At 36.9% G+C, this 26,466-nt stretch overlaps 5 protein-coding genes across 11 annotated transcripts in view; all 5 read left to right on the top strand.

Annotated features, from left to right (window-relative positions):
• LOC127496176 (mitogen-activated protein kinase kinase kinase kinase 5) overlaps positions 1-984 on the top strand; it is a 31,679-nt gene extending 30,695 nt beyond the window's left edge. For both annotated transcript variants that reach the window (XM_051863863.1, XM_051863862.1), the window contains exons 30-32: positions 1-69; positions 150-276; positions 387-984. The exon at positions 1-69 is cut by the window's left edge and continues 24 nt beyond it. In XM_051863863.1, the coding sequence (XP_051719823.1) occupies positions 1-69; positions 150-276; positions 387-480 (290 nt within the window). In that variant the 3' untranslated portion in view covers positions 481-984. The remainder of the gene's footprint in view (positions 70-149; positions 277-386) is intronic.
• An 80-nt stretch (positions 985-1,064) lies between these two features.
• Positions 1,065-10,455, top strand: zmp:0000000529 (WD repeat-containing protein 20). 2 transcript variants are annotated; one of them, XM_051863865.1, is made up of 5 exons: positions 1,065-1,656; positions 3,086-3,268; positions 4,652-6,007; positions 7,139-7,191; positions 7,339-10,455. In XM_051863865.1, the coding sequence occupies exons 1-5, from the start codon at positions 1,285-1,287 to the stop codon at positions 7,400-7,402; spliced, it is 2,028 nt and encodes a 675-aa protein (XP_051719825.1). In that variant the 5' UTR covers positions 1,065-1,284; the 3' UTR covers positions 7,403-10,455. The 2 variants fall into 2 exon arrangements, with proteins under 2 accessions (XP_051719825.1, XP_051719826.1); XM_051863866.1 differs by lacking the exon at positions 7,139-7,191.
• Positions 10,456-11,595: 1,140 nt separating this feature from the next.
• si:ch1073-429i10.1 (delta(14)-sterol reductase TM7SF2) lies at positions 11,596-15,495 on the top strand. Its single transcript, XM_051863867.1, has 11 exons — positions 11,596-11,961; positions 12,031-12,124; positions 12,544-12,728; positions 12,805-12,859; positions 12,946-13,143; positions 13,342-13,445; positions 13,516-13,635; positions 13,863-14,031; positions 14,139-14,219; positions 15,066-15,188; positions 15,280-15,495. The coding sequence occupies exons 1-11, from the start codon at positions 11,902-11,904 to the stop codon at positions 15,438-15,440; spliced, it is 1,350 nt and encodes a 449-aa protein (XP_051719827.1). The 5' UTR covers positions 11,596-11,901; the 3' UTR covers positions 15,441-15,495.
• Positions 15,496-16,755: 1,260 nt separating this feature from the next.
• LOC127496181 (histone H3.3A) lies at positions 16,756-20,118 on the top strand. 2 transcript variants are annotated; one of them, XM_051863876.1, is made up of 4 exons: positions 16,756-16,904; positions 17,797-17,946; positions 18,020-18,173; positions 19,415-20,118. In XM_051863876.1, the coding sequence occupies exons 2-4, from the start codon at positions 17,819-17,821 to the stop codon at positions 19,541-19,543; spliced, it is 411 nt and encodes a 136-aa protein (XP_051719836.1). In that variant the 5' UTR covers positions 16,756-16,904; positions 17,797-17,818; the 3' UTR covers positions 19,544-20,118. The 2 variants fall into 2 exon arrangements, with proteins under 2 accessions (XP_051719836.1, XP_051719837.1); XM_051863877.1 differs by having other exon boundaries at positions 16,775-16,904; positions 17,803-17,946.
• On the top strand, positions 16,756-25,510 carry LOC127496180 (histone H3.3A). Of its 4 annotated transcripts, none has more exons than XM_051863872.1 (4): positions 16,756-16,904; positions 22,552-22,701; positions 22,775-22,928; positions 24,501-25,510. In XM_051863872.1, the coding sequence occupies exons 2-4, from the start codon at positions 22,574-22,576 to the stop codon at positions 24,627-24,629; spliced, it is 411 nt and encodes a 136-aa protein (XP_051719832.1). In that variant the 5' UTR covers positions 16,756-16,904; positions 22,552-22,573; the 3' UTR covers positions 24,630-25,510. The 4 variants fall into 4 exon arrangements, with proteins under 4 accessions (XP_051719832.1, XP_051719835.1, XP_051719831.1 ...); XM_051863875.1 differs by having other exon boundaries at positions 16,782-16,904; positions 22,558-22,701; XM_051863871.1 differs by lacking the exon at positions 16,756-16,904 and adding an exon at positions 21,691-21,851.
• The last annotated feature ends 956 nt before the right edge of the window (positions 25,511-26,466 follow it).

Raw genomic sequence — 26,466 nt, 5'->3', positions numbered from 1 at the left:
ACGGATCAGCCAAAAGCCACAGACTCCTGCCGTCGGACGTCACCTTTAAGTTAGACATAGACGCCGTGGGTAAGTGTGTGTCCATGTGTGTGTCACGCGTGCTGTACGAGTCACAACCCTCCGTCAACACACACACTCTGTGTTCTCAGTGTATTACGACGACACGCTGATCGCCATCTGGAAACACGGCTGGCAGAGGAGAGGTCAGGGGTCATCAGAGATACTGCAGGAAATCACTGACACCAAAAGAATATTCCGGCTGCTGGGATCTGACAGGTGAACACACACACACACACACACACACGCTCAAGTGTAACTCAAACATCTAAATAATTTTCAGGTCACAAACGTTTTCTCATTATGACATGTTTGATTCCTGTCAACAGAACCGTTGTCATGGAGAAGCGAGTGTGTGATGACCAATCAGGACTCTGTAATCTGTACATCCTGGAGACGGTTGACTCCGCCCCTGTTTCCTGAGAGTGTTACACAAACACGCACACACACAAACACACACACAGGACTGCCAAACTCTGTTACTAAATTCATTTTACATAAAACTCCCCCTGATGTTAATAAAGACGTCAATAAAAGTGTGAGAACACGCGTGTGTGCGTGTGTGTGTGTGTGAGAGAGAGCGAAGAGAGCGAGAGTATCTGAGGTGTGTGTGTGTGTGTGTGTGTGTGTGTGTGATAGAGAGAGAAAAAGAGTGTGTTTGTGTGTGTGTGTGTGTGTGTGTGTGATAGAGAGAGAGAGAGAGAGCAGCGCCACCTCCTGGTCGGTCAGAAATCTCTTCAGTGTCTGTTTGCTGTTTTTCTGATGGGACATTCTGAACATCACAGAGAGAACAGACTGTTTTTGGAGAAACTGGAGTATTTGCACGTCTGTTGTGGATTAATAAAGTAGTTTCTGTGTAAAATCAACAGAAGATGTGAATGTGACAATGTTTTCACTATCAAAATAAAATCCATTCAAAGAAGGTTATATGTCTACTGTAATAAATGTCTGCAAATATGTCAAATATATTTAACAAATGCTTTACTTTCATCATGTAAGACTAGATAGATAGATATCAGTTTGTACTGAATCAGTTCTGAGATCATAGTGACTCTGACTGGAGCATCATCATCATCTTCATCATCCGGTTGGGTCAGATGCGTCCGTCCGCTCCGGTTCGAGTTCACGGGCGACCCGTGCAGCGCTGCTCCCATTTTGCTTGTAGTTTTCCGCATTATTTCCAGGTCAGAGGCGCGGCGCTTCCTGTGCGGCGCGTTTGGACTGAAGATGGCCGCAGATGGAGGCGCTCTGAAGGATATCAATGAGATTAAATCGCAGTTCCGGACCCGGGAGGGATTCTACAAGCTGCTCACCCTCTCGGACTCTCAGCAGCGGGCCGGGCTGCCGCGGGGACCCTCGGCGGGTGTCACGGTGGGGCCGGGCGCGGCAACGAGCTCCATCCCGGGCGGCGGTGCTGGTGTTGGGCTGGTGCAGGGGCCCGGGTCCGCCGCCGCGGCCAACTCCTCTCCGGGCTTCCTGCCGCCGGTCCGGGTGTCGATGGTGAAGCTGAAGCCGGAGGACCCGAGCGAGGATTCGGAGCGAGTGTGTTTCAACATCGGCAGGGAACTTTACTTCTACACCTACACAAACATTAAGAAGGTACGGGCGGACAGCATCTCTTGATCTCAGTGATGAATGACAGATGCGGATCTGCGCGATACACTGTAGCAGCGCTTTGTTTACATCAAGAGAATCGCATTCTTTCTGCATTTGTGTATAAATGCAACAAATAAGGACACTTGTTATGTTTACACGAGATTTAAACTCTTTCAGTAAAGCTTCATTTAAAACACTGTGTTTGTATTGAAGACATCAACACTGATATGTATTGGTTTATGATGGTCATTAATATGCTTTTACAATGGTTTAGTGGCCTCTGAATCACCACGAGATGTCACACTCCACTCTGAGATCTGGACTGACCAGATTTGCTCGTATTGTTGTTGTTTGGCCCATGATTTAATGGAGGAACATCCTCTTGATCTGGTCAGATTAGTAAAGGATGCCAAAACCAGCAAGTTTTATGTGTTCGTCATCATGTTTTCATAATTATATGTACATAAAAAGAGAAGTTGTGGTTTGCACATTTGAGCAAAGAATATCTTACATGTTTAGAGTTTGGGACAAGCACTATTTGACTGCAAATGTATATAATAATAATACCAAAATGATACAATGATCTTGTCCTTTCTTTCATATATCTGAATATCAGTGTCTTTATAGTTAACTAAAACTAAAAACATGAAAAGAAAACATCTTCGAAATAAAATAATTGTTTATTTCAGCTAGATGCCTGGATTAACTTGATCTAAAACAGGAATAAAAATTAATAACTATATAGACCTATTTAAAAATGAAAAATTAATTAATATGACAAAAAACACAACAAAATATGGATTACCACCACAGAATAAACAAATAAAAAGGTAATTATGACTTCTTTTTTTTTTTTGTCAATTGTAAGTTTTTGAGAAAAAAGTTAGATATAAACTCGCAATTACAAGAAAGAAAGTCAGAATCGTGAGATAAAAAAATGAGAATTTTATTTTGTGGTGGAAACAAGCTTCCATAACAAGAAAATTAACAAGAAAACAGAAAATATCACTGCAAAAACTGATGCTCTTCCTCTGTCTTGTTTTCCAGCACAAACATCTAAACATCCTTAAATCAAGATACATTTACTGGAGAAGCAAAATGGCTGAAGATATTAAGAAAAATTAATCAAAATCAAATGAGTTTGTGCTTAAAACAAGAACAAATATCTGCCAAAATAAACTTAATTCAAAGTGAAAACAAGATTATTTTTCTGACTCCAGTGGCAGATTTTTGTTCTTGTTTTTTGCACTTGATTTTGAAGTCTTAATATCATTTTGCTTCTCCAGTAAATGTATATTGATTTAAGGATGTTTAGATGTTTGTGCTGGAAAACAAGAACATAATTTCTGCAGTCAGTGTATAAAAATAAACACAAATTCAGAATATGAATAAAACCCCAATGACATACATGTATATGTGACTCTCTCTGCAGGCGGTGGACCTCAGTAAGCCGATAGACAAGCGCATCTATAAGGGAACTCAGCCCACGTGTCATGACTTCAACCAGTACTCGGCCACCGCTGACAGCGTGGCTCTGATCGTGGGCTTCTCCGCCGGACAGGTGCAGTACCTCGACCCCATCAAGAAAGAGACCAGCAAGCTCTTCAACGAGGAGGTGAGCAGATGAGATGACACTCATTTACTGGAATCATGAAGAATGTTACACTCTGAGACATAACGGTTATAAATAGGGGGTTCTTGACTCAGTTTTATGCCAAAAAGGTTCTATATAAGGAGAAACGTCTTAAATTATTGCATAAATGATTGCTGAAGATCCACCGTGTGGATCATTAAGATCCTTCATTCTGACATTATGTTTCTACATCAGTGATAAGAAAACAGGAACCTTGTTTAGATCTTGAAACCCCTGCAAGCAGCCGCAAACATTCTGTAACTTCCTCGTGGCAGTTTGTGTTTGTCAATCTGATCGAAAGCATGAAGAGCTCTTACTCACAGTCTTTATTACTTGACCTTTTAACAACGACTCACAGTAACGTTGAACTGAAAGTAGTATGTGGCTTCTTATTTTAGCAGGAAATACTCTTATGGTGGAAAAGTATATGTTCTGAAAAGATTATTTTACATGACTTACCAGTTCATACTTCACATTGCTGGTCATACTTCAGCCCAGTAATAATATTTTGTCCACAAATAAGATTTCCGTTTTGAGCGAATCATTATACTTCATTCCTGAGTGAATCAGCTGTTTGAACGAATCAAATGATTGAATGACTCAATGACTTAATTCAGACTCAATTTAGACATTTACCGCCACCTACTGGCAGTTTTAATTTCTTATTGTTTCATGAAAAATTCCATAATTTTCCAAAAATATTTCTATATATTTTATATTAATAAAAAAAACATTGAACATGTAGTTCATCATTTTTCTAAAGCTACTTGAAATGTCTATTTGATGCTTTTCTCATTTACCACAATAATGACTTTAAATTATCGTATGGGGTAATTTCTCAGCAAAATTTGATGTGATCAATTTGCTGCGAGATTTAAAATTATATATATACATAAATAATATACATACTACCGTTCAAAAGTTCATTTGTCATTAAGTATTTGTAATATTTTTAGAAAGAAGTCTCTTGTGCTCACTAAAGCTGCATTTATTTAATCAAAAATACAGTAAAAATTGTGAAATATTATATTTTAAAATAACTGTTTTCTATGTAAAGTGTAATTTATATTCAGTGATCAAAGCTGAATTTTCAGCATCATTACTCCAGTCTTCAGTGTCACATGATCCTTCAGAAATCATTCTAATATGATGATTTGATGATCAAGAAACACGTATGATTATTATCAGTGTTGAAAACAGCTTTATTTTTTTTGTGGAAACCATCATACATTTAATTTTTCAAGATTCTTTGATGAATATCAAAGTGCAAAAGAACAGCATTTATTAACATTATAAATGTCACTTTTTATCAGTGTATAATTTTCATATCGTCACATTGCTGACATAGTGTGATTTCTTCCCCAGAGATTGATAGACAAATCAAAGGTGACGTGTCTGAAATGGCTGCCCAAGTCGGAGAATCTCTTCCTGGCGTCTCACGCCAGTGGTCACCTCTACCTCTACAACGTGGAGCATCCGTGCGGCACCACGGCTCCTCAGTACTGTCTGCTCCGCCAGGGCGAGGGCTTCTCCGTCTACTCCTGCAAGACCAAGACGCCCCGCAACCCTTTACTCCGCTGGGTGGTGGGTGAGGGCGGCCTGAACGAGTTTGCCTTCTCGCCCGACGGCGTTCACGTGGCGTGTGTCGGACAGGACGGCTGCCTCCGCGTCTTCCACTTTGACTCCATGGAGCTGCAGGGAGTGATGAAGAGCTACTTCGGGGGCCTGCTGTGCGTCTCCTGGAGCCCCGACGGGAAGTACCTGGCCACCGGCGGAGAGGACGATCTGGTGACGGTGTGGTCGTTCGCGGAGAGCCGAGTGGTGGCGCGCGGACACGGTCACAAGTCGTGGGTCAACGTGGTGGCGTTCGACCCCTTTACCACTAACCTGGAGGACGACGAGCCGATGGAGCTCAGCGGCAGCGAGGAGGATCTCCAGCAGGGGGCGCTGCACTTCGGCCGCGTGCGCACCAGCAGCACGCTCTCGCGCCTCTCGCGGCACAGCTCCAAAGGTGGCGCGTCGTCCGTGTCGTACCGCTTCGGATCCGTCGGGCAGGACACACAGTTCTGTTTGTGGGACCTAACGGACGACGTTCTGTATCCGCGACTTCCACTCTCCCGAGCGCTTACGAACACCTTCGGCCCCACCGTTCCGGCATCCACGGCGTTGAACAGCACTAGCGGAAGTAGCGTAGTCGAAGGTCACCATCATCCCTCGCACCAAACGTCTACATTGCCGCTACCTTTACCTCGCTCACTGTCGCGCTCCAATTCCCTTCCGCACCCTGCCGTCGCAAACACCTCCAAGATCCAGGGGGCGACAGAGAGCGGCGTCACGGGTGGCAGCAGTGGCAGCGCCGGCAGCGGAGGAGGAAGTGCGCCGTTTAGCATCGGCCGCTTCGCTACGCTGTCGCTCCAAGAGCGTAAATCGGACAAATCCGGGGTGGGAGGGGAAAAGGAGCACAAGCGCTACCACAGCCTCGGCAACATTAGCAAAAGCAACGATAAGATCAACGTGGCGCCGCGCAGCAATCGACTAGATGGCGCTAAAGTCTTGGGAACCACGCTGTGTCCGCGCATGAACGAGGTGCCGCTGCTGGAGCCGCTAGTGTGCAAGAAAATCGCCCACGAGCGACTCACTGTACTCGTCTTCATGAACGATTGCATCATCACCGCGTGCCAGGAGGGCCTCATCTGCACTTGGGCTCGACCCGGCAAAGCGGTGAGTCCAGATCTACACGTAAAGTATTTTGCGCGGTTCAAAATACGACAAATGCAAGTAAAAATTACAGTGCAAATATAGAGCGCAACGGTGGACTTTTTTTTTTTTTTTCATTAGGATTTTAGAAAAGTCTTTGTTTAAGAGTTATAAGCCATAAATCAAATCAACTAGCTACAAGTCACAACTTTACCAACTTTGATTTGAAACAAAAAAGACGAAGCTGTGACTGTGAACCTAACGACTTTAGGGAAAGAATTACAATCCCATCATGCACTGCGACTGACATCAGTGAAAACATTCAATTGTCATTCAATAAGTCATTCGCAGTGCATCATGGGAGAGAGTTCTTTTGCCGCAATTTGCACGTTAAATTTCTCAGATTTTTGGAGATTTCTTTGCAGAATCATGGGTAATGTAGTTTTTTCTACTGTTAAACAGTTATTTTAAAATCTAGTTGAAATAATGTGTGCTGATAGCTTTTAAAATGTAAAAATGAATTGTTGCACTCTAACCCAATTAACCTGTAACTTTAGTTGTAATTTAACATATAAATAAAGTCAAACCTGGTGTGCTTTTTATTGCCTTTTTTTCCCCTATCACATATTTCAGTAATCATCATAAATTAGGTATCAATCGAAGGCTTAAACACTCAAAAGTCATTCTGTGAAAACCGTTTAGAAATTGGACATTGTGTTACCATCGAAAACCGTTTAACGGGCTCTTCCCTCTAGTGGGCGGAGTTGTGTTTCAAACGCTACCAACTTTACACTTTGCACTAGTGTTTTATAGTCAACTCTTTTTCTAATCTTGACATATTGCTGGAAAGCTCTGAGACTCAAGTTTCCATATTTGGCTGCTGTTTTCTTAGAACTGATATTGTGACAGATATTTCTGACAGGAGAGCGCATCTAATGCATGACCGGGGGCTATTTTTGGTACTGTGCTTAAACAAAACCCCATAAGAACCTCAATTTTTGTGATATCAACTTCAGATTTGGAACACAACTTGCTTAGGCATGACTTTGATTTTGTACCAATTTTAGAGTCCAAATTATTTTGTGAAATATATATTTTGTATAAAATGTTCTATAATGTTTTATAAAACTTTTTTTACTCTTTCATTTTCTGAAGGATTTTCAAGGATTACAACCATATATGCTCAAAAAGTGGCTGAGAGTTAACAGGTTAAAGACATGTACTTCTAATAAAAACAATACAGTTTCATGTTTCTGGCCTGTCATTTTCAGATGTGGCAAACATGTTGAAAGCATTTGCCAAGCGCCAGTGTTTTCACAGTCAAACTCATGCTATTTCTTGTGTTTTTGCACTAGCATCCGTCTCAACCGCTGTCAGCACAGAATGGAAACTCGCCGAGCGGGACCGTGGTATAGCTGAAGCCTCATTCGCGAGAGCCAGGAGCCAGTGTTTCACCCATCCACGCTTTAGTTGCACATTAACGTCACATGTAAATGCACACGGGACCATGATGCACAGCTGCGACTTCAGCTCTCGCCCGCAGACAGACTGCAAACGATCGAAGATCGAGACTCTTCTTTGCAGAAACCCTGCTGGCCTCTTCTATAACACTGCGAAAGCCACGGCCGTTTTACTTTTTATTTATTTATTTGATCATGGAGTCTTCTATTGTACATATTCAGACTACACTATAATGGAATAATGAACTCGAATAATTAATATATGAAGATCCTATATTGTACATAGCGACAGATGCATTGAATGTTTGCAGATTTAGGGAATTGATGATTTATTGTTCTTGTGTGCTAGTGCTTCATAAGCTGTCGGATGGGAGTTTGAGAGTTGCGTACATTCGTTCGACTGCTAGACGAGTTCTCTGCTTCATAGATTAGAGAGATTAACAAGGTTAATGTTGTCTAGAAATGGTGTACGAACCGTGAAAGCGAGATTTTATATATTTACTAGGTTTTTGCTAAGCAAGCAACGTCACCACTGAATGAAATCGGAGGCTCGCACCGTTTTGACTGTTTGAAGCTCCTGGAGGCGGATCTCTTGAAATTTGCCTTGTTGAAACACAAGTCAGATGCAATCAAAGAGAGAAACTTCTCGACACGTTTAACTCTTGTAGCATGGAGTAGGCGCTATTCCTTACACCTGCTATGCCTCTTGCAAAACTTTGCACATTTACAGGTTGATTTGAGCTCGTTGGAGGGACTGTTTTCAGGAGTCTGGATCACTGATGTGAAGTGTGTCATGCAGACTTCTCGAAAGGACAATGTTGTATCAAATGTCTTTTGGCATTCAATTTGATTACTCCCATTAAGCAGATCAGCTTTAACATCATGTTAACAGAACTAACCCATCATAACCAAAGGCATTCAATAGCTATGTTTCCATCCACCTATTTTGGGATATCGCATAAAAAAACTCTGGATGGAAAAGCCAAAATGCACATAAATACTAAAAATAAACGTATGCACTCAACTGAGGTGGATTATTGTTTATCCGATAAGAAGACATGCGGATAAACTACGACGAAAACACATTTACCGAATAAATCCCTCAAAACCTCAGCAGAGGCTGTGATTGGATAACTGGACCAATCAGCATCTCAGATGTTGGTTTGGTGGTTCTGAAACACCTGACTCAAAGTCTGTCATCAGAATGATTTGGTTTAATTCCCTCCAATTCTGACTTCTCGTAATTCTGAGTTTGAATCCCACAATTCTTACTTTTTCCTCTGAATTCTGAGTTTGAATCCCGTAATTCTGACTTTTTGCTCGGAATTCTGAGTTTGAATCCCGCAATTCTTACTTTTTCCTCTGAATTCTGAGTTTGAATCCCGCAATTCTGACTTTTTGCTCGGAATTCTGAGTTTGCATCCCGTAATTCTGACTTTTTGCTCAGAATTCTGAGTTTGCATCCCGTAATTCTGACTTTTTGCTCAGAATTCTGAGTTTGCATCCCGTAATTCTGACTTTTTGCTCGGAATTCTGAGTTTGCATTCCGTAATTTTGACTTTTTGCTCGGAATACCAAGTTTACATTTTGCAATTCTGACTTTTTTTAGCACTAGTTTCCCAGGAAGTGACGATTTTGTTCTCTTGAACACATGGGAAGGAAACGCTGCTTCAATCGCAAATGTTTATGCAATATTCTAATTAAATTCGCAACTTTGAATGGAAACATAGCTAATGTCTTCTGTAGAGAATGGATATCACATGTACTGTCAGTTGTTACAGCTCAAATAAGTGTTGTCAAAATCTGTTTCTCAACCAAGCCTTGCAAATATTGACCCAGCTAACAAAAATATATTCTAGGAACCTTTTGCTAACGTCCCAATTAAGTTATGAAAACGTTATTTCTGAATGTTCTCTGAGCATTTTTTCTTGGTTATGTGAACATTAAGCAAACATTCCATTTGTATCATTCTTCAAGCATTATAGGAACATTACTTTTTGAATGTTCAGTGAACGTTCCTAAACAAGTAGTAACATTAAAAAAAACATTAGATGAACATCCAACTAAAAAAAAAATGATGCTTTTGTGCTAATGTTTTGAAAACATTATTAAAGGCCAGACAACTTTAAATGAACGTTTGTTCATAACTTTGAGAGAACCTTGCCAGAACGTTCCCTGTTTCATTTGTGACCCTGACAGTGAACTTACCTTAAGAATGGATTGTTTTCTCAGTAGTAAACACTCAGTAGTGTGCTGCTAGGCTTGCTAGAGAAGTTTGTGATAAGCCATATTTGAGGACATTGAGTCTTTCTAGACGTCTGCGTAGAATAACACTATGTTAACCGGTCATTGCACTGGTTGTAGCCTGAATGTGGTTTTTATGTGTACTTTAGTGATCCCGGCATGGAAGTTTCTTCTCCTAGAGGCAGCTTGTATTTAAGACAAAGGCCAAGCTACTGAACTCGTATGCGATCATTCCTACATAATCTCAGAACATTATGTGAAAAAAACAGTGTTTTAGCCCTGACGGTATGTATGCTTAACACTTAAGTCTCATTTGTGTTTATTATTATTTTTTTATCTCAGATATTTTGGGACTTGTTTTGTACGGCTGTAGCGTTGTGATTGTCTTTGCTGTTAACTGGAGAAATGCAATGGACCAATTAGTGGATGTTGGAACGTTTTGTGTATTTTTATTGTACGTTTTTTAAACTACTGCTTAAATAATACCATCCATTATTTTATTTTTTTTTATTTGCAAATGCATTCAGTTCTGACAGATGTTTTGTCTCATTTAAGTGTGTATCCAACAGATGACGTCGACGTATGAAAATGGACGATTTCAATGGAGAATCCATTCCTCCACACTGCTTTCCTTTAAAATCATTGAATTTCCACTGCATGTGTTTTTATTTAGCACACGGTTATATGCCTGAGTCTGGTGACGTGGCCAACAATATCACAATATACAGTTTGTATATGGGAATCTGTTATTAAAACATCAAATACTCATGCATTGCATTGTTATTTGTAATGACTTGTGCTAATGAATTTAATTAACCAAACTAGTGAAAATGCGTTTATTTTGCCCCGCTGCATATGTCATAATGTGCACTAATGCAGTGTTTCACAGACATAATTAAATTATGGATTCAGACACAGATCACACACACTTTCCTCTCTTACACGTCTTTTGAGGTGCAAATCTGATTGCAAACATAGGCCTGGTTTCACAGACAGGGCTTAGCCTAAGCCAGGATTAGGTCTTAGTTCAATTAGGATATTTAAGTATCTTTTATAAACGTACACTAGAAAAAAACATTACTGGTGTGCATCTTGAGACAAAACAATAACACTGACATATTTTAAGATCTGTCAGTACAAGTTCTTTTCAGTTAAAACAGCTCAAACATGCATTTTAGTCTAGGACTAGCTTAAGCCTTGTCTGTGAAACCAGGGGATTGAGTCTTAAAAAATATATTCCAAGAAGGTTTTGCTAACGTTTAACCATTAAACCATTTCCATTAAATTAGGAAAACTTTTTTTCTGATTTGAACGTTCAAAACATCCAGGTTTTAACATTATGTGAACGTTAAGGGAACATTCCATGTTCTGCAAACTTCATGGAAACGTTACTTTTGAATTTAAATGTTCTCTGAACGTTACTTTTGAATGTTCTCTAACGTTACTTTTAATTTTCACTAAATGTTACTTTTGAATGTTCTCTGAACATTACTTTTAATTTTCTTTAACGTTACTTTTCATTTTCTCTAAATGTTACTTTTCATTTTCTCTAAATGTTACTTTTGAATGTTCTCTGAATGTTACTTTTAATTTTCTCTAACGTTACTTTTGAATGTTCTCTGAACGTTACTTTTAATTTTCTCTAACGTTACTTTTAATTTTCACTAAATGTTACTTTTGAATGTTCTCTGAACTTTGCTTTTAAATGTTCTTTTCAGAACGTTGCTTTTACATTCTGAAACACGTAGTAACATTTAAAAAATGTTACACAAACATCTAAATAAAATATTTCAGAAATAAAATGTTACTTTTTCCCTTTGTTTTTGTGCTAACGTTTTGACAATATTATTAAATTCCAGATAATTTTGAACGAACGTTCTAATTAATGTTACTGGAAGAACGTTTGTTCGTAACTTTGAGAGAACCTTGCCGGAACATTAGCTAAAGTTCAGAGAACATTCCAGGGGATTTTCATGGCAGCTTCATGAAGTGTTTGAGGTTTTCATCAGATCTCTTTCAGAATGAGGGAAGTAAGACCCGTCCGTTGAACGTTCTCTGCTATTGCACGTTTCATTCATATTGCAACGTGTCAGTATGTGTAGTAACAGCTGGAGCATAAAAACCTCTGTCTTTGGTGAATACAGTAGTGTGGAGTTGTGGAGTTGTGCTGCAGTGTTAAAGTTCACAGCTGATTTAAACGTTTGAGTTGGCACAATGGGTTTGAACGAGAATGCACAGACTGTGACTATGACGTCTCCCTATCAAGAACATCAGGTGAGCTTCTGAAATCCAGTGTTTATTCCAGATTCGCTGTATGTTTACACCCCTCTGACTGTCCTACAGCCGCACAGGAATGGATCAGACACATGGAAGCTCAAGGATGAAGATGATGATGGCAAAGTTGTGGTTCAGGTCCACAGTAAATGGAACAACATCCGTAAGTGCACTAGTTATATCTTATATTATAGCATATAGATGTAACGGAGGTCAGCTAGTAGTCACTGTGCGAGTAAACCCCACTCCTCTGATCTCAAGAGATGCTCTAGCGAATGACGCTAGAGGTTGCAGTCCTCAGACTCCTTGTTAGAGTGTCCGACTCCCACGCCAGAGACCCGGGTTCGAGACCCGCACAGAGCGGGGCAAGTAGGACCTGGGTAGAGGGTTTACATAGAGACCAATTATTGACTTTCACATCACACCATATAATTCAAGTATCAGTGGGTTAATATGTCGACAAAACAAGAATTTGCAACCTGACTTTATCCAATCTTTATATTTCTGTTCTGTAAATGTATGCAAATTAGTGCATATTTAATTTGATAATACCTCATTTGCATATTTATGTGTGTGTGTCAGTTCTGTCGCTGGTGTGTGTTTTGTTGGGCGTCTCTCTCATAATGCTGCTGGACGGCTGTCGCTCCTCCTCTGACTCGTGGGTTTTGCTCGGCTCTGCCGGATCCATCTGGGACTGGACGTCTGTGTCCGTGGTGCTGCTGTTCACTGTCCTGCAGGCGGCGCTCTATCATCTACCTGTGGGACAGGTGAGACCAGAAACAAGAGCTTTAAACCAGCAGTCTATTATTCATTATTTATTTTCATTTATCCTCCTTTATGCAGGTGAGTGAAGGCAAGATGGGCTGTAATGGAAAGCGTTTAAAATACAAACTCAACGGTAGAAGATTGAACACAAATCTTTGGGTATATATATATATATATTGAATGTGTTGAGCATCTTTCAAGGTTTTGCGTCTGCTGCAGGTCTGTATGCGTTCCTGCTGAGCGTGGCTCTGTTCTCGGCGCTGTGGTTCTGTGGCGTCCTGCGGGCCGGCACCATGACAGACAGGATCTTCTCTCTGGTCAGCGCTGGCATGGCCATCTCTCTGCTGCTCAGCCTGGCGTTGTACCTGTGTCCGATCCACACACACGCCTCTGCACAGGTGCACTACGACAACACAGGTGCGACAAACCTCCTATAACCTACATGTATTTAAGTGGGTTAAAAACACTCTTGAGTTCAACTAATTGCATATAATATAAATTTAAACAACATGCAATTAAGTGTATGAAAACTCTTTAGTATATTCTTTATTAAAGTATGCTAAAGTATTGTACTTGTTTTCACAAGCGTGTTCAGAGGTCGTTTGTGTTTTATAGCGGATCCTCTGCTGAAGTTTGCTCTGGGTCAGAATATGGATCCTCGTCTGGGCATCATCGACATCAAACACTTCGTCATGGTCAGGATCGGATTCATCGGCTGGGTGAGTTTGTGTTCATGAGTTAGGAGAAATGAAATGACAGGTGATTGACGTCTGTGTGTTTGTCCTGCAGGCCATGATGGATCTGAATTATCTGCTGACCGCGATAGAGATGCAGAACTCGCTGTCTCTCTCTCTGCTGCTAGTGATTGTCTTTCATCTCATTTACATACTGGACTTCCTCATCGATGAGGTCAGCAGGCCTGTTTCCTCATTGGGTTAAGGGTCCGTTGTCCGTCATGTGTGATGTGATGTGATTCCAGCACAAATATCTAAACATTCTTAAATCAAGATACATTTACTGGAATAACAAAATGACTGAAGTTATTAAGTTTATACTTAAAACAAGATCAAATATCTGCCAATGGAGTCAATTTCTGGTGCCTGATGTTGTGTCATGTTTATGATGCGGTTCGTTAGGAATCTGTGCTGACGACCAAAGAGTTCACAGACGAGCCGATTGGCTTCATTATGATTTTGGGCGAGTTCATCTGGATCCCTTTCTTCTCCAGTCTTCCTGTTTACTTCCTTCTTCAGAGGCCCAATCACATCCATTTCCTGTCGGCCGTGCCCATCTGCCTGCTCTTCGGTGAGAATGATCTTCATTCATCAGCCATCAGACCTCACATTTAGAAAAGAAACATGCGTGATTACATGCTAGTGATTGTTATAATGCTCAATGCAATGTATTGACAGGTATTGGCTTCCTGATTTATTACCTGTCCAACGAGCAGAAAGATGGCTTCCGCAGAAATCCAAATGACCCGGCCTACGCTTGTATGTGTAACCTCTTCATATTCTCATCCTGGGTTGCGTTAACGAAAGCGTCGTTAGCCAAGTCCCATTGAAATAACTTCCGACCTTTGGGAAACGCAGCCCTGCTTGATTTTAAAGTGGATATAAAGTCTATACTCCCGGGTTTTTGTGACGTAAAAAATTAAATCAGAACTTTTGCACGTCTTTATGTAAAATGCCAACTTATATAAAGTCACTGAAAACCAAAGTGACACATTTCAGAGAAAAAAGAACTTGAAATAACCTAATTGCATAAGTCTACACCCCTCTTTATAATTGTGGCTGTGTTCAGAATGGACTAATCAAGTTCTAATGAAGTGAAGTGACTCTGATTAACTCCAAACTGAGGGATTGTTTTCACAACACCGTTTTCAACCAAAAACTGAAAACTTTTTATTCGTTTTGGTCGTTCGTTTACACGACAATGGCGTTTTGGGGGCCTGAAAAGTCATCTCTGTCTATCGTCTCCATGTAAACTACAAAAAGGCGAATTAGTGAAAACGGTGACGTCATGCGTATGTGTATTACATGTTCAGTCTATAGGCGCATGTTTCTTTACAAAGTGACATCGCCATCTACTGGCCTGGCAGCAGAATACAGCGTTTTTAGTCGTTTTTGCGAATCCGTGTGATATTTATATCCAGTGTTTTTCTTCTACTTTAAGAGTTTTAGGACCATTTCTGTTCCATGTAAACACTACTTCATAAATGTACGCCAAGAAAGCATAAGATTGAGATTCACTCAAACTCTGGCATGCATAAAAGTAAATGCATGTGTAGGTCCAATCAATGCTGTACTGGTGGTTGATGATCTCGACCTCTTTCAAAGGTCTGCACACAATCCGAAGCCCGACAGGAAGACGTCTTCTGGTTTCTGGATGGTTCGGATGGGTTAGACACCCTAACTACCTAGGAGACATTCTGATGACGTTTGCCTGGTGTCTCCCCTGCGGTACGGTTACCTGCACACGTGTTCATGACACGGAAACATTCAAATCAGTTTTTGTATGTTTTATCTCAACTGCTGTTTGTCTTCCATTCAGGGTTCACCAGCGTTCTGCCGTACTTGCCGACACTCCAGTGCTTTAACATATTAAGGCAACGAGCCAATGAGATCGAAGATTCATGTCTGAAGAAGCACGGCGACGCCTGGCGAGAATATTGCCGTCGTGTGCCGTACAAACTGGTGCCTTATGTGTACTGAAGATCTGAGATCTCTAATGTGGATTTTTTTGTACATAAACTTCTATCAAAGCATGGTTCTTTTGTTGAGTTATTATTCTTAGCTGTGTAAGTGATTTGAACACATAAATCGAGACCAAGCAATGTGACATTTGATTCCCACAAAAAGTATTACAGGGTGGATTCGCTGTATATAAAACAAAAAACTTCAAGGTTGTGCAAAAACAAGTAAGAACCACCTGATAACTCATTTATATTAAAACTTTGGTCCCACTTTATATTAGGTGTCTTCACTTTTTTCTAAATTATGACGATAATAAGATTAAAAAGTTAAATTTATACGATTAAAAAGTCAAAATTATGACGTTCTGTCATAATTTTGACTTTTTATGTCTTAATTTCAACTTGTCATAATTGACTTTTTAATTTATATAATTCTGAAATGTTTGACATTTCAACTTGGTGTCATAAGTCAGAATTTAGTTTTTTGTCATAATTTTGACTTTTTAATGTCAATTTCAGCTTGTCATAACTGACCTTTTAATTCATAATTCCAAATTTTATGTCATTATTTCGACTTTTTGTCATTGACTTTTTAAGTCAGAATTGTTTTTTGTCATCGTTTCCAACTTTTTAATGTCATAATTTCAATTTATGACATAATTTACTTTTTAATGCATGAATCCGAATTTTGTCATAATTTTGACTTTTTGTTACTGACTTTTTTAGTCAATATAGTTTTTTGTCATAATTTTGACTTTAATGTCAATTTCAACTTGTCATAATTGACTTTTTAATACGTAATTCTGAATTTTGTCATTATTTCAACTCAGTCATAACTGTCATTGACTTTTTAAGTCAGAATTGTTTCATTTTGTTTTTATTTTTTGTCATTATTTTGAACTTTTCAATATCATAATTTCAATTTATGTCATAATTGACTTTTTAATGCATAATTCTGAATGTTATGTCATTATTTTGACTTAGTATGTAATCATTTTGACTTTTTTGTCATTGACTTTAGGCTATAAGTCATAATTTAGTTTTTTTGTCATCAATTCGACATTTTAATGTCTTAATTTCTATTTAGTGTCATAATTCCAACTTTTATATCACTTTTAAGTCATTTTTACTGAAAATATTACTGTGCTGTTGCATTTGAATCTCATTCTCAGCAATAATTTTACTGTTTTTTTTTTTTGTTTTTTGTTTTTTGCTGCTTTTACAGTAGTACATTGACCAAAAAGATACAAGAATAGTGTGTTCAATGTGGTAAAAACTGATTTTGCTTTTAAAACTGTGCTTTTACACTATTATAAAGATAGAAAGACCGTCATAAAGAACAGAACCGTCGGTGTGTGATTAGTGTAATGAGGCGCGAGAGCCGCGGTGTATGATGGGAGACTATCAGCCATTTCACCTCAAACTCTCTTCAAGCAGCAAAATCCCTCGGCAGCGGAATAAAACCTCGATAAACACCCGACAGGTGAGTCCTCGCCCGGTACACACTTCACACGGGCCCGTTTAACGGTGACGGGAATCCGTCACATGTGTAAACAATATGAGTATCGTGTGGAGAAATCGCTTTAAAAGGGTCTCGATCTGATTCTGAAATGAGAAAAACGCCTCGCGCGCTCCGTCTCATCATTATCGCTTTCCTTCGATGAATTAAACTCATTCTCACACTTTTGCTCGCAGGGGTTTTCAGAAATACTTGCTGACAGTGTTCGCTACCGCTGGACGCCGTTAAACGCGATCCGTGTTGTTGTAATACGCTGGAAATCGTGTCATTTGTGCTTCGCGCTTTAAACTGCTATTTTATCTCTTCTCTTAAATTTCAAGCAGCCATTATGTCATCCGCGCAGCGGGGCGGTGCTGAACTTGCACACTCAGCGCTGATTGGTGCGGAGCGACTGAAGCCACGCCCATCAGTCTGTAACTCGCGTTTATAGGCAGAGAGTATGTTGATTGATGGGTGTCACACTAAAAACCATGGGAAACCCCGTGAAACTCGTCTGACAACTACTGAAATGAATCATTGACGTAATGGAGGGTCAGAGTCAGACCAAAACATTTGATTGCAGTTCTGTTAATTATTTACAAAAAAACTACTTGACAACAGCACGAAAAGGCCTTTATATATTCGGTTTGGCTTTGACTCTTTTAGAAATAAAAATAATAATTTTAATAATACAGATTTATAATTAAAATAATACTTATTAGAAATGCAATAATTGTACCCTAAGCTTGTCTAATTTATGTAAAGGCTCTGTTTATTTACCATTTGGTACTGTTAACCTTATTATATTAACGTTACATATTTAAACATGTGCTCAAGCAGCTTCTAGTTTGTTTGTGAAGTGTGTAATATTGTTCAGTTTCAGGTGATCGTGTGTCAGGATGGCCCGTACTAAGCAAACCGCCCGTAAGTCGACTGGAGGAAAAGCTCCTCGTAAGCAGCTGGCGACTAAAGCGGCCCGTAAGAGCGCTCCGTCGACCGGAGGAGTCAAGAAGCCCCATCGCTACAGGTGAGGAGGTCACGTGACGCACGGCTCTGTGTTTCATGGGACGAGCGCTAACGGCTCTGTCTGTGTCCTGCAGGCCCGGGACCGTGGCTCTGCGTGAGATCCGCCGCTACCAGAAGTCCACCGAGCTGCTGATCCGCAAGCTTCCCTTCCAGCGTCTGGTCCGAGAGATCGCACAGGACTTCAAGACCGACCTGCGCTTCCAGAGCGCCGCCATCGGAGCGCTGCAGGTCCGTCTGTCCGTCAGAGAAACACCTGATAAACATAAACATAAAACATTTCTCAGTTTATTTAGTTTCACTTGATGTACTAAACTTACTAAAACTAGCGGAATTAAAAATGAATAAAAAAATTATAAAAAAAATAGATATTTAAATAAAATATATACATATTTTCATTTAGATTAACTTGATGTACTAAAATAACTAAAACTTAATAAAAATAAAAACTATTAAATAAAATAATTTTATTAAATAAAAAATTACTGAATTAAAATAAAAATATTAAATTATTAAACAATTAAATGTATTAATAATTCAATTATCACCCTTAATAATAAAAAATAAAATTAAAAAAATATTAAAAATAAAATCTATTTCAAAATATGAAAATGAATTAAAAAAAAAACTAGACATGTTTTAAAAAAAGAAAAATAATATATTTTTTATTTAGTTTAACTTGATAAAACTGAAAAATTAATAATTATATGGACATTTTAAAAATTTGAATTAATAAAAATTAAAAACAAGAATTTTCACATGAAAATTAATAAAAACTATATAGACATTTAGAAAAAAACATTTCTATTTCATTTAACTTGATGTACTAAAATAACTTAAACTGAAAAAATAAAAAATATATAGACATTTAAAAAAAAAAATTACTGAAGTAAAATTTAAATAAAAATATTAGAATAATTTAATGATCACCCTTAATATTAAAAAATAAAATGTAAAAAAAAATATTACAAATCAAAATCTTATTCAAAATATAAAAATGAATAAAAACCAGACATTTATAAAAAAAAATCTGTTTTCATTTAGTTTAACTTTATTTACTAAAATAACTAAAACTGAATAAAAATTGAGATAAAAAGTAACAGTTACCTTTTTAATTTATTTTATTCCGTAGCAGAAATAGTCTTCCAAAAGTAAAACTGAAATAAAAATGAATAAAAACTATATAGACACTTTTTAAAAAGGACAAAAAAAAAAGCATTTTCATTTAGTTTAACTTGATTTACAAAAATAACTAAAACTGACAAAAAAACAATAAAAATTATATAGACATATTTTTATAAATTACTAAAACTTTAACTAACATAAAAATTAGAACAAAAATAAAATTAAAATATTATCTAATTCAAAATATATTAAAAATAAAATGTAATTCAAAATATAAACAAAAACTATAGCAGTATCTGCTTCCTCTGATGTCAGGTCATGTGACCTCTCTGTGTGTGTGTTTGCAGGAGGCCAGCGAGGCGTATCTGGTGGGTCTGTTTGAGGACACTAACCTGTGCGCCATCCATGCCAAGCGTGTGACAATCATGCCCAAAGACATCCAGCTGGCGCGCCGCATCCGTGGAGAACGCGCCTGAGCCTCCGTCTCCTCCTCGTCCGACTCTGTCTTCATCTCTGTGTCTGTTCTGTGTGTGTATTTGTGTTGGTTCGTCCTCTCAGAAGTCACGTGTCATGTGACTGTCTGTGCGAGAGCTCCAGCCCTCAGGCACTAAATCAAGCGTCAGTGGGGCTTTGATCTGAATCAAGGGACAGTCTCACTTCGGGTGCTAACCTCCTCACTGGAACCGTCGTCAAACACTCTTCTTCAAATATCTCTGTTGTTTTTAGTCTTTTTGAATGATTTTCTTTCGTGTGATGTCTGAGACTGTCAGGTGGGTGTGTGATTTCAGTCGAGCATTCTGGGATTGTGTCCCAATGTCCTTGTGTTATTGATGAGCGTATGTAGCAACGGACTGTAGCTATTTTATACCATTTGATATATTTCTTCATGAGTTGTTTAGTGCGATATTTAGCAGACACTCACTCAGGTTTTTTCTACACCCTTTCATGGTTTTTATCACGAGGTGATGAATTCTGTTTGTTTTTGTAAGTGTGCAAGTCTAAAGAGCAAATCTTTGTACTAGACAGACAATAAATTGGTGTTGAACTGTTATTGAGTGCTGATTGTTATCAGAGTATTTCTCACGTATCTGTTTCTCCATGTCAGTGATGCAGATTTCATGTGTCAGACGTTCTCTCGTGATTGTGTTATGATTCATTGTTCTGTACGCTAATATGTTTTCTTTACTCGCGCAAAACTTCAGTAACATTTCTGAACTGAAAAACAGTCCTGCTTTACCCAGTAAAATCGTCATTTAAGTGTGATTAATTTTCTTTAATCGAGCTTCATGTCGCTGTAACTTCATTTTCAAACTGGAGCCTGTGAAAAAGTTCAGAGAAATAGTGTAAAAAAAAAAAAGAACATAAAATAATAAATGATAAAATTAAAGTAAATAAACATTTGATTAAAATAAATAATAAAACATGATTTAAATAAAATTGATAAATAATAAATTTGATAAAAAAAAAATAAATAGTAGAAATGGATTTAAATAAAATAATACATAAATAATAAAAATCGACACAAATACATTTGATTTAAAATAAATAAAACGATTCTAATAAATTGATAAAATTTGACTTAAATACAGTTGAAGTAAATAAAATAATAAAATGGATAAATAAAATCGATATAATATATAAAAATAAACAATCGACTTAATTGTGATAATAAAAACCGATTTAAATACATTTTATTAAAAAACTATAATAAGACAAAATAAATAAGAAAATTTGACCACTACATTTGATTGAAATAAATAATAAATAATTATTTCAATAAAATAGTAAAATAGATAAATAATAACATTTACTTATAAGTGTGATTAAAATAAATTTAAATAAAATAATAAAGAAAATACACAATCGACTTAAATGTGAATAAAATCAATAAAAATCCATTATTAAAAATAAATTAAAATTAAAAAAAAAATTGACTTATATACATTTGATTAAAATAATAACAATTATTTAAGTATATTTCTATCAATTTTTATAAAATTGGAATTAAAAATATTAAAATAAAAAATGATTAAAATAAATAAATAGAAATTGATTTAAATAAATTTCGTGAAAATAAAAAAAAATATTAAAACAAATAAAATAATACAATGCATACATTAATAAATAATAATAAATAAATACATTTGAATAAAATAAGTAAATTTATTACATTTTCTGTCAAAATAAATAATAAAAATATGATTTGATTAAAATAAGAAAATATTAAAACAATAAATAATAAATAATTTTAAAAATAAACATTGTCAAATAAATCCAACAGTACAGTATTATAGAGACTAGTAAAATAATAATGTAAAATAATAGAAACGAAATATTTTCTAAATAATATTTTAAATAATTTTCCACAATATAAATAGCTGTCTTTTACATTTTAGAATGGGGGTTCATCGCACAAGATGATCATATATGGGGTTTGTGGATCTAAAAGACTGAAAACCTGCTTTAAAGCACATAAACAGAAATATGGCAAAATATAATAATAATAATAATAGGCTACCATCTGATTCCAGGACAATACTTTCAGTGAGGGAAAACTTTCTATCGGTGCAGTGATCATGTGTTTGATATCAGGCTGAATATATGTGTTTTAATACAGAATAGAGTGATTTTAACAGATGATTTTTGTAACACACAGTAAAGACTCCACCGCGGTGCATTGTGGGAGCCGCTGATTGGCGCATTTCCGCTGCCATTGTGCGCGAGAGACGGTAAATAACACTGAAGCTCAACTCTAAACACTCTTAAAACACAATTTCCACTAAGGTAAGACGATCAAGCCCGTGTGAATATACATGTGTAATATTTAATTGTTATTTCAGGTAGAAAAAAATCGCGTTTTGTGGTAATTCGTGTGAATTTGAGCGGGTCTGTGTTTATATGAGAGAAATACTGAAGCGCTTCAGCCGCGCGAGCTGCAAAATCCAACCAAAATAAACTGATATTTCGCAAACGCCGAAAATCCACATAAACGCCTCCATTCCTGCTTTAAACATCCGATAATGCTTCCCTAGAGTCTTTTCTTTGTTGTCCGAGTGTAAATGGCAAGAACAGTGGAGTAATTCCTAATGAAATTGTCGAAGTTTTATCGTTAGTTCGTGTCTTTTCTCCCTCTGTTTTCAGTTCGTATCAAACAGGCGCCATGATGTTCACAGATGAGGGGCGGGGCTAACGCCAACCGTCTGGTTTATTTCCCGCACTCTGATTGGTCGGCTTATGAATATTAACACAATAAGGGCTGACCTTTGAGACATGATTGACATGTCGAGCTTGATGTTGTTTTAAGCACCTGCTGGAGTTCAGACTCAATCCTGAAACGTTCATAATGGACTTATGGCTTTTGTTATCTATCTAACGGTCACTTTTTGTGATTGTGTATTAGTATAACATGATTATTAGATATTCTTTGAAGTGTCATGTAAATGTGTTCATCTCATCATCATCTGAAGTGTGTAATATTGTTCAGTTTCAGGTGATCGTGTGTCAGGATGGCCCGTACTAAGCAAACCGCCCGTAAGTCGACTGGAGGAAAAGCTCCTCGTAAGCAGCTGGCGACTAAAGCGGCCCGTAAGAGCGCTCCGTCGACCGGAGGAGTCAAGAAGCCCCATCGCTACAGGTGAGGAGGTCACGTGACGCACGGCTCTGTGTTTCATGGGACGAGCGCTAACGGCTCTGTCTGTGTCCTGCAGGCCCGGGACCGTGGCTCTGCGTGAGATCCGCCGCTACCAGAAGTCCACCGAGCTGCTGATCCGCAAGCTTCCCTTCCAGCGTCTGGTCCGAGAGATCGCACAGGACTTCAAGACCGACCTGCGCTTCCAGAGCGCCGCCATCGGAGCGCTGCAGGTCCGTCCGTCCGTCACATCGCCACCTACAGCCAGAGAAACGCATGATCAGGATAAACATCAACCGACAGAAAATATAACAAAACTTTTCTCAGTTTTAGTTTTACTTGATGTACTAATGTTACTAAAACTATAAATATGAATAAAAACCAAATAGACGTAGTTAAAAAACATTTCTATTTTCATTTAATTTAACTTGATGTACTAAAGTTACTAAAAATGAATAAAAACTGCATAGACATTTTTAAATATTACTAAAGTAAAATAAAAATATAAAATATATTAAAATATAAATCTAATTCCCAATATAAATGAATAAACTACATACATATTTTTTAAAAAGAAAAATTCTCATTTTTATTTAGTTTAACCTGATGTACTAAAATAACAAACTGAATAAAATGAAAAATAAATAAAAACTATATAGACATTTAAAAAAAAAAAATATATATATATATATATATAATTATAAAAAATAAAATAACAAATATTTTAAAACATCTCATTCAAAATGTGAAAATGAATAAAAACTATAGACATTTAAAAAAGAATCTTCATTTAGTTTTTCTTGATGTACTAAAACTAACAATTTTAAAAAATTACTAAACTTAAATTAAAATACATTAAAAATATTAAAAAATAAAATCTAATTCAAAATATAAGTGAATAAACTATATAAACATATTTGTTAAAAAAGAAGTTTAACTTAATGTACTAAAATAACTAAAACTGAATAAAAATGAAAAATGAATAAAAAACTACATAGACATTTTTAAAAGTTACTAAAGTAAAACAAAAATAAAAAATATATTGAAAATATTAAAAATAAAATCTAATTCAAAATATGAATAAACTATAAACAAAACTAACTTGATGTACTAAAATAACAAAAACTGAATAAAATGAAAAATGAATAAACTTTATGGACATTTTTAAAAAATTACTAAAGAAAAATATATATATATCAAATATTAAACAAAACAAAAAATCTAATTCAAAATGTGAAATGAATAAAAACTAGATATATTTAAAAAAGAAATCTCACTTTCATTTAGTTTATCTTGATGTACTAAAATAACTAAATGAATAAAAGCTACATAGACATTTAAAAAAAATTATTAAACTAAAATTAAAATATATTAAAAAATAATAAATAAAATCTAATTGAAAATATGAGTGAATAAACTATATAAACACATTTTTGTTAAAGAAAAAAGTTCTCATTTTCTAAATAAAAACTATATAGACATTTAAAAAAAATACTAAAGTAAAAAAAATATATAAAACTTAAAAATATTTAAATTTAATGTTAAAAAAATATTATTTTTATTTAGTTTCTCTTGATGTACTAAAATAACTAAACTGAAAAATGAATAAAAACTATATAGACATTTAAAAAAAAATAATAATAATGAACTGAAATTAAAATGAAAATAAAATCGAAAATATGAACAAAAACTACAGCAGTATCTAAACGATACTAAAACTGCGCTGCTTCCTCTGATGTCAGGTCATGTGACTCTCATGTCTGATGTCAGGTCATGTGACTCTCTCTGTGTGTGTGTGTTTGCAGGAGGCCAGCGAGGCGTATCTGGTGGGTCTGTTTGAGGACACTAACCTGTGCGCCATCCATGCCAAGCGTGTGACCATCATGCCCAAAGACATCCAGCTGGCGCGCCGCATCCGTGGAGAACGCGCCTGAGCCTCCGTCTTCTCTCTCTCTCTCTCTCTCTCTCTCTCTCTCTCTTGCTGTTTGTTGGTAGATTTAGCGTGGGGTGGGGGGTTGGCGGTGATAAACGTGGTCGTCTCTCTGTTTTATGGCAGCAGACTATTAGGGTACTTCCTGTTTGCATGTACCAGCCGGTGCCTGATCAGCCTCACACACACACACACACACACGAGTGAAGCGGTCAGGGCTGATGTCTGCGTTCGGGGCGTCAGGGCCTCTCCTGCAGGGTGCTAGAACAGCCCTGACCCTTCCCAGAGTGCCCTGCACCGTCCATCCTGAGCTGTGTGTGTGTGGGTGTGTGTGTGTCGATCAGCACGGGGATTTCTACACAAGTCCGAGCATCTCTCCAGCAAATGTTTATTATTGCAATATTATAAATTACTTTGAATAATTGTTTGTTTTTTTAAATGCATTCATATAAGCTTGTTTCCTAGATCTAGAGCGTATTTTTCAAGAGGTGGAGATTCTTATAAAGACATTTTTACATCACAAATCATGTTTATTTTCTAAAAGCAAACGGAGAATAATGTGTCCGTCCGCGTTTCACTTCCCTTCTCTTGGGTCTTAAGATAGGAACACGATCATTTGAGTTGAATAAATATATTGGCTTGATACTGTTTTTCAGTTTTGCCACGTGAGTTTGTTTTCCTGACCGAGCAGAAGTCTGTTTTCTAGTCTCATCCGTCACCGTCACAGGATTCCTCAGGCAGACATGGAAACATTATCATTAATCCTGCTTGATATGTGGGTGTTTCTTGTGTTTCCCTTTGACTACAGAACATTCAGGTGTTTAAATAAACTGATCTTTGTAATTTGAAATTTCTCTTAATTGCGTAATAAATGGATGTCACACACTTTTTTTGTGGGTTGTCTTTTATTGTGAAGATGATAAAATTATTTCAATTTATTTGTTACAGTATATATTAATTTTAGTTAATATAAATACAACTGTTCGTGTCAGCACTGAATATTAACATACACAAGTCTTGATTTTAATTATTGTGTTGATGCGTGAATTATTTCGTGACTACTATTTTGAAATGTGTGGAGAACGGAAGTGAAGCGCAAACAAAATGGAGGAAGTTCGTTACTCTTGTCTCGTGTTTATTGTTTACTAGCTCCTGACAAATACCATAATGTATTAGTAAATGTTAAAATTAATAAATGCTTGAAGTATTTGTCGTTGTTCGTTAACAAATACGACTTTTTCATTGTGAAGCACTAGTTTGAGCTGCATTTCTTGTATGAACGATGCTAAACAAATTTATTAAGTTTATTAATCAGTGCATATTAGATTATTAGTCTCGTATGTATTGTTGGGTAGATTATTTACAAATTTAATCTTACTAATTCCAAATTACATGACATTGTACTTAGTAACGTGATCCGTTACATTACACCTATAAGGTAATATAATCGGACTACTTTTAGATTACTTTTGACCTAACTCGTTTATCACATCATCTTGTACCATACTGATATACAAAATATACCAATGTTATCAATAACATGTAATGAATAAAATCATGTTATCAATAAAAAAGTAACTGTAGTCTGATTTTAAAACGTAATCTAATTACAAGTGGAATCTATGCAATCCAGGTTCGAAACTAACCAAATTTCAACAAAATGTTTGTCTTCATTCTGCATCTGTATTTGTGAAGATTTTAGGTAGTTAGTGTATTTATTAAATGTAAGCAGTGGTAATTTATGAATTATTCACTACACAGAACTTGTATAATGAATAAGGCGTGTGTTTTATAATGTGATTAAACCCTCATAAAGGTGAAAATGTTGAGTTAATTGCTGA

Source organism: Ctenopharyngodon idella, chromosome 15 (assembly GCF_019924925.1).
Source record: "Ctenopharyngodon idella isolate HZGC_01 chromosome 15, HZGC01, whole genome shotgun sequence".
NCBI lineage: Eukaryota > Metazoa > Chordata > Actinopteri > Cypriniformes > Xenocyprididae > Ctenopharyngodon > Ctenopharyngodon idella.
This window is presented reverse-complemented; position numbering and strand designations above follow the sequence as displayed.